Genomic DNA, 14,237 nt, shown 5'->3' on the forward strand with positions numbered 1-14,237 from the left:
CATAGGCACTGGGAAACCAAAAAATTTACTTGACTCATATTACTGTGACTCTCTTTGTTGTGGTGGTGTGGACCTGACCCCACAATCTCTCTGAAGTCGGCCTGAACAGCTGACCCTTGAGCAGCAGGAATTGGAACCGTGCAGGTCCACTTATACACAGATGTTTTTCAATATATTTTAAAATATGGAATTTTTTTTGAGATTTGTGACAATTTGAAAAAACATTTTCTTTTCTCTAGCTTACTTTACTATAAGAATATAATATATGATTCACATAATATACAAAATATGTGTTAATTGACTGCTTACATTATCAGTAAGGCCTCCAATCAACAGTAGGCTATTAGTAGTTAAGTTTTGGGGGAGCCAAAAGTTATACATGGACTTTCGACTGCGCAGTGGGTCAGCGCCCTTAATTCCTATATTGTTCAAGGGTCAACTATAGTTTGTTTAATCACCTAGTGATGAACACTTGGGCTGTTTCCTATTTGTTCTATTTCAAATAATGATGCAATGAAGAACCTTGTGAATATGTACTTCCACATTTTTGCTAGTGCAACTATGGAAAAGATCCTTAGAAGTAGAATTGCTGAGTAAAAAAGCAAATACTTTTATAATTTTGTTAGATATTCACAAACTCACCTCCATAAGGTTTGTTTGCTACTTTACAATGTGTGAGAGTGACTGTTTACCCATAGGCTTGCCAACAGAGTGTTATTAAGAATTTTTTATTTTTTCTTAATTTGATAGATGAGAAATGGTGTCTTTGTATACTTTGGTTTGCATTTATCTGTTTATGGATGACATTGAGCATCTTCCAAATACTTAAGAGATAGTGACATTTTTTTCTATAGAGTTGTTCGCCATTTTTTCTTTTTAGAAGCTTTTTATGTATTAGGCATACTAACTCCTCTTTGATGTAAGTTACAAATGTATTTCTAGTTTGTCATTTGTCTTTTTATTTTGCTTAATAATTTTTAAAACAATTTTTAAAAATTTGCTGTATTTGTTTTTTTCTTTGCCATGGAAAATTTTTAATCAACTATCAATTTTTTTCAGCATTGTTGCTGGATATTATATAAGACATGGTTTCCTTATTACTAGTTTACTAACTTGTGTTTTCTTCTAGCACTTGAATGTTTTCATATTTTACATTTAATTGTTTGGTCCACTTAAAATTTACTCTGATATGTGAGGTGAACTGGATTTTTTTACTCTGAATTCTTTTTCTCTACTCTCCAATTCTTAGCATTTCATCCATTTCTATAACTACTAGATCACATTTATCCATTCAATACAACTTCATAGAAAAGTTACTTGAATATCTAAATCTCGTTTTTGCTCTCTTCTTTTATCTCAATGAAAACTGCTTCATATTTTATAACTGATGATATAAATGCTCATTGCAAAGAATTAAATATATAAAGGCAGAAGGAAAAAATATAAGTTATTTGATACCCTCTTATCCTATGATAATCATCCTGACATTTTTGCATCATCATTTGTGTCTCTGTTTATCATACATACATACATACATACACACACACATACATACATACATATATATATATATATATATATATATATATATATATATATATATATATATATGTACTGCTGTTTGTTTTCTACAAGTACTTCATAATAGGGTCTTGTTTAGCTTATAAGTACTTCTTATTTTTTTAATGAAGACTTTTAATTTTTATAGTTCCTATCCTCAGATTTCCTAATTCTTAAAGCCTTTAAATACTAATCCAACACATTAGGGATCCATTTCAACAGTATGTCTATTATGTATTGAGGACTCTGTTAAATGATAGGAATATAATATGGAACAGAGATACACAGAGAAGTTTTTTTCTAGAGCCTAGTGGGAAACACAATCAAGCAGGGAGGTGAGCCACTATAATGCAGTGAGATAAGTAAGAAAATTATAGCAGCAGATAGATTATGTGAATCCATATTGTGTGTGTACGGAGGGAGGTGTCAAGGAATACTTCATTTCATAACTGAGATTAGAAAGATGAAGTTATCCAGATAAACGGGAGGAGTAAACATGTTTTAGGTATTTGTAAATACTGAGAAGAAAGAGGGTGATTCACTCAAGAACTAAAGCATAGAATATATAAAGAGTTGACAAGGAGATGAAAAAACTGGCAACTCTCATATACTGTCAATGGGAGCTTAACTGGCACAATATTAGAAAACTCTTCAGCAGTATCTAGTAAAGCTGAGCAAATGCATACTTCATCACCTACTTATTAGTTTTCTATAGCTGCTATAACAAATCACCACAAACTTGGTAGCTTAAAACAACAAAAATTATTATAGTTCTAGGGGTCAGAAGTACAAATTTGGTCTTACTAAGACAAAATCAAGGTGTCAGCAGAGCAATATTCCTTCTGAAGGTTCTAGGGGAATTGTTCCTTGACTTTTCCATGTGCCTACATTCCTTGGCTTGTGGTCCCCTTCCAGCAATTGCATCACTTTGACCTCTTTCCATGATCACATCTCCTCCTCTGACTCTCCTGCCTCCCTCTTACCCCTCTAAGGATCTTTGTGACTACACTGGGCCCACCTGGGTCGTGCAGAATAATTTATCCATCTTAAGAACCTTAAATCACAACTGCAAAATCCCTTTTGTCATGTAAGGCAACACATGCAGATTTCCAGGAAGGCTATTATTCTATCATACCTACCAATTTTCCATTTTCAGGTTTATTCCCAATGAAAAAAAAAAAAGATAGAATTGTCATAGAGTGTAACTTACAACAGCTCAAAATGGGAAAATACCCAAATGCCCATTAGTAATACACTAGATAAGTATATTATGGTATATTCACAGAATGGAATATTTTACAACATTAAAAATGACCCAATGGATAAAGAAGATGTGGTACATATACATAATGGAATATTATTCAGCCAGAAGAAGAAAACAAATCCTACCATTTGCAACAACATGGATGGAGCTAGAGGGTATTATGCTCAGTGAAATAAGCCAGGCAGAGAAAGACAAGTACCAAATGATTTCACTCATCTGTGGAGTATAAGAACAAAGAAAAAACTGAAGGCACAAAACAGCAGCAGAATCACAGAATCCAAGAATGGACTAACAGTTACCAACGGGAAAGGGACTGGGAAGGATGGGTGGGAAGGGAGGGATATGAGTGGGGGAAAAGAAAGGGGGCATTATGATTAGCATGTATAATGTGGGGGAAGGCACGGGGAGGGCTGTGCAACACAGAGAAGACAAGTAGTGATTCTACAGCATGTTACCATGCTGATGGACAGTGACTGTACTGGGGGTTGTGGGGGGGACTTGGTGAAGGGGGGAACCTAGTAAACATAATGTTCCTCATGTAATTGTAGATTAAGGATACAAAAAAAATGACTCATAAGTATAAGAAACAATATAAAAGGACTCTTAGAAACATATTGAGCAAGACATGTCAGACAGCAAACACAAGAGTAGAAATTGGATGATTTTATCTGAACAAAATAATAACAGCTTAAAAAAACAATCTATTCCATTATAAACTAGTGATTACTCTTATTAGGAGAAGGAAAGGCAGGAACTAGAAGGGGACATGAGCAGAGCTTCTAGGGTCAGGTAATTAATACTCTGTTTCTTAATCTTGATGCTATTCTTGATCTTGGTTACATAGCTGTATTGAGATTTCAAACATTCATTTAGGTGTATAATCATGCTACTTATACTTTTCCTTTATGAGTATTATACTTCAAAAATATTTTTTTAAAAAGAGTAATGGGAAATTAATGAAAGATTTTTTAAAATCATTTTTACTTTTTTCCAGTTTTATTGAGATGTAATTGACTTATGACATTGTATTTGTGCAAACTGTACATTTGATGTTGATGTATGTTTATCAATGAAAGATTATCAGAGAATTACACAATCACATTTGTCTTTCCAAATTTAAGTCTCCAAAAATTTACTTGTTGGCTAGACTTACTTTACTCCAGATTATATAAACAATTAGTACTTTCTTAAAAGACACCTTTCAAGTTTTCAACAACAATTATTCCTCTTTTTGAACATGCTGAAAGTTTTCTTCTTTATAGGCTACAGGGTGTTCAGGGTAGTCCCGTATAAGCTCATTAAGACTAGTGAAAGAATGTTTCAATTGCAAGAATCAAAATTCTAAAAGGTACTGTAAATGAGGGTGTGAGATTAATCTCCTAAGTCCATATTTAAAGTACATTAACTTTTAAGTAATGTATCACAGCAAGATCTCATTTAACATGCACACTATTCTAATATAATATTTTTTAAAACCTACATTAAGGAAAGTAATCAAAATTGTATAGCTTTGTTTTACCTCTATTTCTCAGGAAGACTGGCTCCTAATTTATCACTATATTTTTGAAAAGGTACAGAAAATGAGTTTTAGCATTTACTTCAAGCCTCAAAGCTTTCTAAATCTTAAAACATGCATATCCTCAGTGTTTTTTTATGCACACTTGATATTTCAAAGCACTACAGATACATACCATTGATCTCTATTAATTTTATGAAGTACTTACTTAAGACTTTTGAGAGGCTAATATTGCAGAAAAGCTTTTAAATACATTTTTAAAGATTCTTCTGCTAAAATATTTTAAGCATATTTCAAAAAATGGTTTTATTAACTTCTTAAGCTTTTATAAAAGGGCACTGGCATCTTTCTTCCTTCATTCCTTCTTTTTTTCCTTAGTTCCAGTAAACAAGCATTTATTAAAGCACGACTGTGTGGTAAATGGAAGTTTTCACCCAGAATTTCCTGCCTGGCCTTAGTCTGTTTACATATCAATGGATGTTCACCACGGCAGAGCCTCTGACTGATGTGGGGTAAGCAGAGGAGAGAAAAAGGCCAATCTCTCCTCTCCTCCATTCCTGGTGCCTAATTGGGCTGGTGACCACCAGTCACCAGGGACACGCCCACAGAGTTCCTGCCAGAAGAAGTGAGCAGGGGGAGCAAGCCCACCGGGCTTAGAGGGGACAGTGTGGGGCCTGGCTAGCAAACCCAAGCAAACTGTGAGAAATACACCCCTTTAACCCAACCTGCCTTCCTCCTCCTTAGGTTTTATCGGATTCAGAGGAAACTTGACCCAGCATGGGAACACCCTTCCCCCAGGAGCTATATTTTGGCAAGTGTCAGCAGGGTCCAGTGAACCCTAAATCTGTCCTCATGGGTGCAATGTTTCAGTGGGTTGTCCCTATAGATGATGGGGGAAATACCCTTAAACCCCCAGTGGGTGGTGGGGAGACACTTGGGCCCTCCCCACCCCCATGTATGGTGGGGATTCACCTGGAGATCCACCAGCGGAGACTGGTCTGGGGTAAAGGGCCTCCTAGAGGTGTCAACCCCTTCCCAGAAATGGGGAAGTGTAAGGATGCTGGAGGCAGTGGAATTGGCCCTCCCCAAAATAGGGGACTCCTTAGGGGAACTGAGTGGCCAAGAGGTGGCAAAAACTGTGGGTTGCATGTTTCTGGCAGCATTGGAGTTATCACGGAGAGAGATGCACCTAGGCAGCAAGTGGCTGAACAGGAAAACAAGTTGTGGATGCTCTGAAAAAGGAATGCAAGCTATTGGAAACCAAGATCACACTGCTGAGAGACATGCTAGTGGTGCAGGAAGGGGCAGCAGAAAAATGTGGGCTGCAAGAGGCTGTGGGGAAGGTAAAGGAAGGGGTAATGCCTTCAACTCCAGAAATAGTAGATGAGAAGTCAGGGGTGGAATTTGGCCAAAACAGACTGGTTCCTTCAGTCTGTTATCTGTATTCTCAGTAAACGTAGCTCTGGGAGTAACGGGCTTCCCCACCTAGTGCAAGTTCCCTATAAATCCAATGAAACTGAAGGAGGACCGCTTATAAAACCCCTAGAGATGCACCACCCCAGGGCTCTCTTGTCTCCTCCTGGCTTCAGTCAGAAGCTCTGTCCTCTCCTTTATCTCTAAATAAAAGCCTCTGCCTTGCTCTCCTAAAAAAAAAAAAAAAGAAAGAAAGAAAGAAACTGAAGGTGCACAAGGGGAAGGGTAGGTTGGGAGGAGAAAGGGTTTTCCTGCTCACAGCTCGCTTAGGTTCACTCCGCAGCCTTGCTCCCAGTCCCTTCAGCAGTGCATGTACTCACTTCCCCTCACCGCCCCTTCTCTCAGGAACTCCATGGGCGTGTCCCTGCTGACTGGCAGGCACCTTACTGGGAATGGAGGGGAGGAGAGAATAGCCCTTTTCTCTCCACCCCTTGCCCCACATACACTGGAGGCTATGCCAGGGTGAACATCCATTGATATGTAAATAGACTAAGGCCAGGCAGGAAATTCTGGGTGAAAACTTACATTTACCCTCACAGGTACTATTTTAAAGCCATTGAAAATACTGCCATGATAAAAAAAAGGATTCTTTGTCTTACAGGGGTTACATTCTAGAATGTGGGGTGGGATGAGGGCTCAGGGGAGGCCAGACATGATAAATAAATAAATTATTGGGTATATTAGAAAGTAATAAGAGCTATGGAGAAAAATAAAGCAAAGTAGTAGGGATGAGATATTCTGGGAAAATCACCAGATAACAAAGAATTATCTTTTCACTTCAAAGAGCTCAAAATGTAATGTTTATTTCACAAACTGTTACTATTAAAAAAATTAAATGCATCATAATATTTTACTGTTATTATTAAAAAAATATATGCATCATAATATTTGTTCACCTATAGGTTGTTAAACAAATACTATTATCTGGAAGCTACAACAGAAAAATAATAGACATAAACCTAGAAACTATCTTAGAAATAACTATTCCACAGGTTGCAGATTTCCTATAGAAGCTATATTGAATCTCTTACCATGACAAATTCAGGCACCTTTCCTTTTGAATAAAGTAAATTCATTGTCAAGCCCTTGGATTGTATCTTATTATATCTGGTAGAATTTCTTTTTACTAAGCATGAACATTTATAATGAGAAAGAACATGTTCCTAACTAGGAAAATTTCCCTTTAGATATCTTCTGCCAAAATATTACTTACTTAGACAATCTGTTACATTGTGTATAATCTGCAACTCTGCAGATGGTTGCATTTCCTTAAGATTGCCTGTCTATAATTTAAAGAAGTACTACAGAACACTTCAGGGATTCTATGTGCTATATAGATGGAAGGTATTTTACAAACAACTCACCTTGGAATTCTCCCAAAGGAAGTTATTAAAGTAATAATGCTACCAGAAGTAACAATCTACTGTTAATGTGAAATATTAATGGGATTTTTCTCCCTAAAAATATTGTGTTTCCTTTCAGCATCTTCTTTGACTACACAAGCCAGATAGTTCCCACAAGATAAGAACTGAAAAACAGCTACTGGAGTTGGTAACTAAGAGGTAGTTGATTGCTTACTTTAGTGAGAACAATTTCAATAGAATGATGAAAGACAGCCAGAGTACAACCTAGCTGAGAAATCAACAGTATGAAATAAAGACAAAAAATGCAAACTACTTTTTAGAGAAGTTTAGATAAAAAAAAAAAGAAAGGGAGATTAAGTAGTAAATAAAGAGGAACTCTCTAGTTTTTTAGTTTTTGTTAAACTAGAGCAACTTGAACAGGCATGTGTCTGAGGATAAGAAACCAAAAGGAAAAGAGAAAAGCAAGATAAAAAAGAGAGGTACAAATGATGTCGCTGATAGGAAGTGGTAAAAAAAAGCAGACAGGCTGTCATTAATGAATGGGTAGCTTTGAAGAAGAGAGTTACCTTACTCCGAGTCCCATGGGGAGGAAATAAGGCTTTTCTTTGGAGGGAAGGTAGAGGATAGATGGATTTTCCTGATGACATTAACTGTCCTGATGACTCAGTAGATAAGGGGTTACTTAGAGTGAACGGAATGGGAAAAGGGAGGGCATGCAGAGTGTGCTAAGGGTTTGCAATGGTTAAAGAAAATAATAAAGCAGACGACCAAAGAGAAGTAAAGGACAGTACCACTAAACACATACATACCATATAATATTTTGAAATGTGCTTTTAATCATTGTTCTTAAAACTAGATGAGGGACTTTGCTTCTGGTTGAAATGGAGTAACAGGGACCAGAATTACCCTATGTGAAACAACCAAAAAACCAAACAACAAAACAATACAATAAAAGAGAATGATTTTTAAGAGACAGGAAACAAATGAGATAACCCTGGAAACAGGGTTGGAAACAATTGTCCCAGTGTATTTCTGAGCAGGAATTTCCAGGACATGGCATATGAAAGGAAAAGAGACCCTGCTACCCCTACTGCTGCAGAGACTGGGAAGATAGACAGAAGCAACTGGAGTTTACAGGACAGAATACCAGAGAGAGAGAGAGCTGCACAAAAAGAAGAACCGCAGAGACCTGCAAATGGTCCACCTTGAGTATTCAGCAAAACACTAACCAGCATGTATGTGTAAGGAAACTCCCAAAGTCTTGGGGGGAAGCCATGCAAAAGGATTAGACAGAATATACCTATTACTCACACAAGACTGAGAAGAGTTATCTGCTCCTGAAAGCCAGGCCGGAAGACCTAGTAATTCACAGAATATTTGGTACAGTACTAAATGTCTTGCCTCAGTGGTGAGAATAATTGGCCCTAGACTAAACACTGTTCAGATTGTGCTCATAAATCTTGAGAGCAAGACTCAAAAGGACTAAATTGGTTCTAAGTAACTTGACAGTATCACAGAACAAGAATATTAAAGGAAGACAAACAACCAGTACCAAAGTAAAATTCTTGTACATTCCTGTCGAGAGAATAGCCCAAATACAAATTGTTTACATATTAAAGAAAAGAAAATACTGAATATAACTCCAAGATTTTAAAAGTTTTTAAAGTGATAAGGTATATTTTTAATGAAAGCTTAAAAACAGATACCTTGCAAAAGCCATAAATAAGCTTTCACATTTGTCTTTTTTTATTCTAAAATCCTAGGTTTTGATTAATATTATAATTATGCTTATATATTTTATAGATAAATTTACATCTTTGTATTTTCTTACTCGTATGTTAGTAAATGTTTCCATTAACCATAACTGGCTTACAATGTAAGAAATCAAATGATAAAGAAAATTTCATAATTATAATTGTTCTCATGAAAATCTATTACTTTCATACATGGAATAAGAAACTATTAAAAGGCTGTATTTATATAATGCTATATTTGGATATTTTATAACCTACATCCTAAAATACTTAATATATTTTAAAATTTCAAACAAAATGTCAGGCTCTAAAAATGCTCATTTAGTTGGAAAGCTATTAATAATTGCTGAATCAAAGGCATAGGTATACAGATGTTTATTTCACTATTCTTTTAACTTGAGCAAACTAAATCGAAAGCAGAGAGAAAAACAAAAAGTGTAAGAAATGAAACTGAAAATAGAGAAAAAATCAAGGAAACCAAATGTTGATTTCTGAGAACATGAATAAAATTAATAAAACTCCAGCCATAATTACTAGGAAAAAGAGAACAAATTAATGTTATCAGGAATGAGATATTGAACATCACATCAAATTCCATATATATTCAAAGGGTAATTAGGAAGCATTTAAAACACTTTTATGCCAGTAAATTATAAAACTTCAATGAACTAGAAAAAGTCTTTGAAAGACATAAACTACCAAGGCTTACTCAAGAAGGAATAAATGGAGTAATCCTTTATCTAAGAAGTTGAATTTGAAGTTAAAACCTTCTCACAAAGAAAATTTTGGGGCCAGATGACTCCTTGGTGAATTCTACCAAACGTTTAAAGGTAGAAAGAATACCAATCCCAAACAAACTGCTTGAGAAAACTGAAGAGGAAAGAATACTTTCCAGCTTATTCTCTGAGGTTAGCATTAATCTGATATCAAAACTAGAAAAAGACATTACAAGAAAATAAAACTGAAGTTCAATACCTCACATAAACATAGAATTAAAAAAACCCTAAACTATTTTAGCAATTTAAATCCAACAATATATGAGGAGGAAAATACATCATAACTGTGTGGTGTTTATCCAAGAATGCAAGGTTAGGTTCAACACTGGAAAAATCAATCAATGCAATTTATCATATTAACAGACTAAAATAACTAGAGCAATTTGATCACCTAAACGGATGCAGAAAAGCACTGGAAAAAATCAACAACAACTCAAAGTAAAAACTCTAACAGAAATAGATATGAACTTCCTCAACTTGATTATCATTGAAAAGCCTGCATTTAAGAACATATTAAGGTTGACTGAAAGCTTTCTAAGATTGTAAACAAGGGTAAAACTACTTCAATTCTATACTGTACTGGAGATGCTAGCCAATATAGTAAGGCAAAAAGAAAAAGAAAGAGAAAGAAAGGAAACCAGATTAGAAAACAAGTAAAACTGTCTTTATTTGTAAATTATGACCACAATATAGAAAAATCTAAGAAATCTTTCAAAACTACTAGAACTAATATATAAGGTTAGTGAAGTCAACAATACAAGGTCAGCACATAAAAATCAATTGTTTTTCTATATTCTAACAGTGAGCAATACTGTAAAGTAAAATTTTAAAAACTATCAAAGTACGTGAAACAATAATACATTTAAGAGATTTTTTTAGACCAACACTCTAAAAACTATACAGCATTGATAAGAGAAAATGTAAAGGAACTAAATTCGTGGGAGGATATATCACACTTGTGGATCAGAAGACTCAATATTTTGTTAAGATGTGAGCTCATCACAAAATTGATCTGTAGATTCAATGCAACCCTAATCAAAATCCCAGAATATATTTTATAGGAACAACAACCTGATTCTGAGATATACATGGACATGCAAAGGGCCTAGAATAACCAAAATTGTTTTGATAAAGAAGATAAAGTAGGATTAAAATAAGCTTTATACTTCAGTGATTAAAATCATACAGTATTTAAAGAAACACAGATGTGCAAAAAAAAAACCCACAAAAAAACAGAACAGAAGAAGTAGTCTTACACGTATATAATCACTTGATTTGCAACAGGACCACCAGGGCAGTCAATATAATCTTTTCGGGCATATGCAAAGAAATGAACCTTGACTCTTACCTCACAACATATTAAAAAATTAAAGCCAATGAACCTAGTACATCTAGAATAAAATACAGGAGGAAATACTTCTGGCCTTTTTTGACAAAGATTTATTAGGGAAAAAATCATAAATTATAAAACCAAAATTAATAAAGTGGACTTTATCTGGTGGGAGCCATGCTACTAAAGCTGTGTAGCAAAGCTCAGGCTGGAGGAAGACCCCCGCAAAGCAGGGGCCTTCGCAGCTGGCTCCCCCTCTTACCCACCTTGATTTTGTTATTCTCCATTATACTATTGGCTTTGCTTTTGCTTGCATTTTTGCCAAGGGCTAAGTTAACCTTTGATAAGCAGCATGGAAAGGAGGAGAACATAAACTTCCCAGGAGCTTTTCACAGTGCTCCTGAAGGATGGAGCACGCAGAGGCCAGATGGCGATCTTGGCATGGAATACCCAACCCTGCAGTCAGTTAGTCAGACATTGACTACCCCATCTCCACCTAAGTGGGAATGCCCCCCTTGTTTGCAATGCTAGTGAAATTAGTAATGAAGAGTTTTATAGGAAAATTAGAGAAATAAGAGTTATGGGGGAATACTGAATGGAATAACCCTGTTAGTCAGCAACGCCATGAAAAGAAAAACTCCCGGTTTAGTCCCTACAGTGATGGAGCCATGGGTACCTGCATATTATATATCAGGGAAATTTTGGTATCCGCCTAGAGGAAAGAGAAATATGGATAGGATAGGGAAATTTATTTTGCTGCCTACTGTGCCCTATGAAAGGGTGTATGATGAAGATATGAATTTATGGTTTTAGATTGATTATAAATTTATTAAAGCCTCTAGAAATATAGATGATAATACCTGCCTAGCTAACTGTGGCAGTGGGTGACCTGTATTTCACCCTGAACTGATATACTCCATAGTCACTGCTACATGCTGCACGCTTCTGTGGTCACATGCATTACTTAGAAACTGCTTTGCATAGAAACGAGAGATACAATAGAGTACATGTTACTAAGAAAAGTTTAGGTCAAGGAACAGGAAAAGGTCACCTGTCTGACACTTGGCTAACTATGTATAAATCAGAAGGAAATAGAAAGAAAAAGCTTGCCTATGCTTGTTAATCAAAAGAATAAATAAAAAATAATCATATCCTTGTGCAAAATGGTATAAATAAAGATGTCATTGGCACTTTGTTGAGAGACTCCTCCAACTGACTCCACGTCCTGTCTCTCCGTGCGCTGACTCCATCCTGCACCTTTGGGCATCCCACCCCTCGGCTGGAGCTGGACTCTAGCATTTATCAAAATTAACTTTTATCATTTGGAAGATAAATATATATCTATACAATGGAATACTAATTTATCAGCAGTAAGAAGGGAATGGACAACTAGTAAATGTAACAACATGGATGAATCTTAAAACAATTAGGCTGACGTAAAAGAATAAATACTGCATGATTCCAGTTTCATGAAAATATAGGAAAACCTTAACTTAAACTCACAAAAAGCTGAACATTAGTTGCCAGGAGCCAAAAGGTGGGAGTAGGAGTTGACTACAAAAGTACATGACAGAAATTTGAAGGAAGGAGGGTGGACATGTTCTATATCTTAATTGTGAGGGAGATTAAAGGATATAAATATCAAAGTCCATGGAATCTTCTGCTTAAAATTGGTGAATTTTACTGTATATACATTACATCTCAGAAATGCTGACCAAAACAGATACCTAATGTAGGGAAATGAACTGTATTCTCTGAGTAGTGTGATCTGTAGAAGTAAATGTAATCAATCAGTCCTAAATAAACCTGCTTAAGCTCTGTTTGGCCACACGTGCATGAAGACCACCTCTGTGGTCACTGCCCTGTTGCATACTTTTTTAGAAACAGAACAAGGGAAGCAGGTAGTGTGGTTTATTAAGCCCTGAGTTGCCAGTGACGAAATAATGTTTATGTATACTAGGTACTTGAAATCAGTGTTTGTGAGTAAAAATTGAACTATACACTCTAAAAATCCTTTTAAAAAGCCTAGGTACATTCAAAGCTTTTATATTCAGTGATTAAACAATTACACTCAGAAGATATTAACTAGGAGATGTGTGTATATTTCATTGTTTGCAACTACCCTGTGCCATTATTTCATGACAAAACTAAATTAAGGAAAAAGTCCTGTGGATCATATATGTATAAACAACTTTCAATTCATGATGCAGGTTATTTCATCTTCATTTTTAACAATAAAGAAAAAATGATAAAGTCCCTGCATTTTAATATCTTTTAGTTAGGATTTAAAAATAATTCTGCTGGCATTAACTAAATTCTTCAACATCAACTTCTTTATACCCTTTATACAGGAAAATTCAGGTAGAGTTCCTCCATATGTGAATTATGGAAAATTCACTTATTCTGCAGAATTTTATCCCACATATTAACTACAAAAAGATATATGTAAAAAATTAACTTACAGCTCATCAAACTGAATGCATATGGCTAATATACAAACTAACAATTAAACAGGAGTTTTAAAGAGATATGTTTTATAAACAGTAGAGCAAAATATTTTGACACTGTTTTACAGTAACTTAAACTTTGAAATGATTTGCAAAATAAATGACGGACTTACAATTTGTTGCCATACAAAACTGAGAAGAAAGTGCTTGAGTAACTGAATTCCAAAATCTGTATAAAATTTCAGATTGTCCATCCTGTGACACAAAAAAAGGGGGTGTATTCATTAGTTTTTAAAAATTATAAAAAATAAGATACAACTGTATTTATTAAAAATGTGTTTTATGTATTAAAAATGAAAATTTCTAAGACATATCTATCAAACAATGGAATTAAGTAACTAAGTAGAAATACATAGACGACTCAAATCATGTCTCATGTTCAAATAACCAGTCAACATCCTTCTCTGCTATTACTAGCTGTGTAAGCTTGGGCAAGTGCTTAATCACTCTGTGCCTCCTTCCCATCTGTGAAATGGAGATGATAACAGTACCTACCTTGCAGGATTATAATAAGGATTAAAAAGTTTATAAAAGTCAAGTCTTGGGACAGTTCCTAACATATAATAAATCCTCAGTGAATGTTAGTTGTTAGATTACAATTATAATCATCCTCATCCTTTGATAGCTTAGCATGATACTTCATCCTACTCTGAATATACGTTTAAGGAAGTAATTAGTAAAAAGGTAAATATT

General features: G+C 35.1%; 1 protein-coding gene across 1 annotated transcript in view; it reads right to left on the reverse strand.

Moving 5' to 3' along the window:
* The window catches only part of COG5 (component of oligomeric golgi complex 5), a 386,458-nt gene that overhangs the window by 95,968 nt on the left and 276,253 nt on the right, over positions 1 to 14,237 (reverse strand). Inside the window, exon 11 of the mRNA XM_037010866.2 lies at positions 13,658 to 13,739. Coding sequence (XP_036866761.2) covers positions 13,658 to 13,739 — 82 coding nt within the window. The remainder of the gene's footprint in view (positions 1 to 13,657; positions 13,740 to 14,237) is intronic.

The sequence above is a fragment of the Manis javanica genome, chromosome 6 (assembly GCF_040802235.1).
Source record: "Manis javanica isolate MJ-LG chromosome 6, MJ_LKY, whole genome shotgun sequence".
Taxonomy (NCBI): domain Eukaryota; kingdom Metazoa; phylum Chordata; class Mammalia; order Pholidota; family Manidae; genus Manis; species Manis javanica.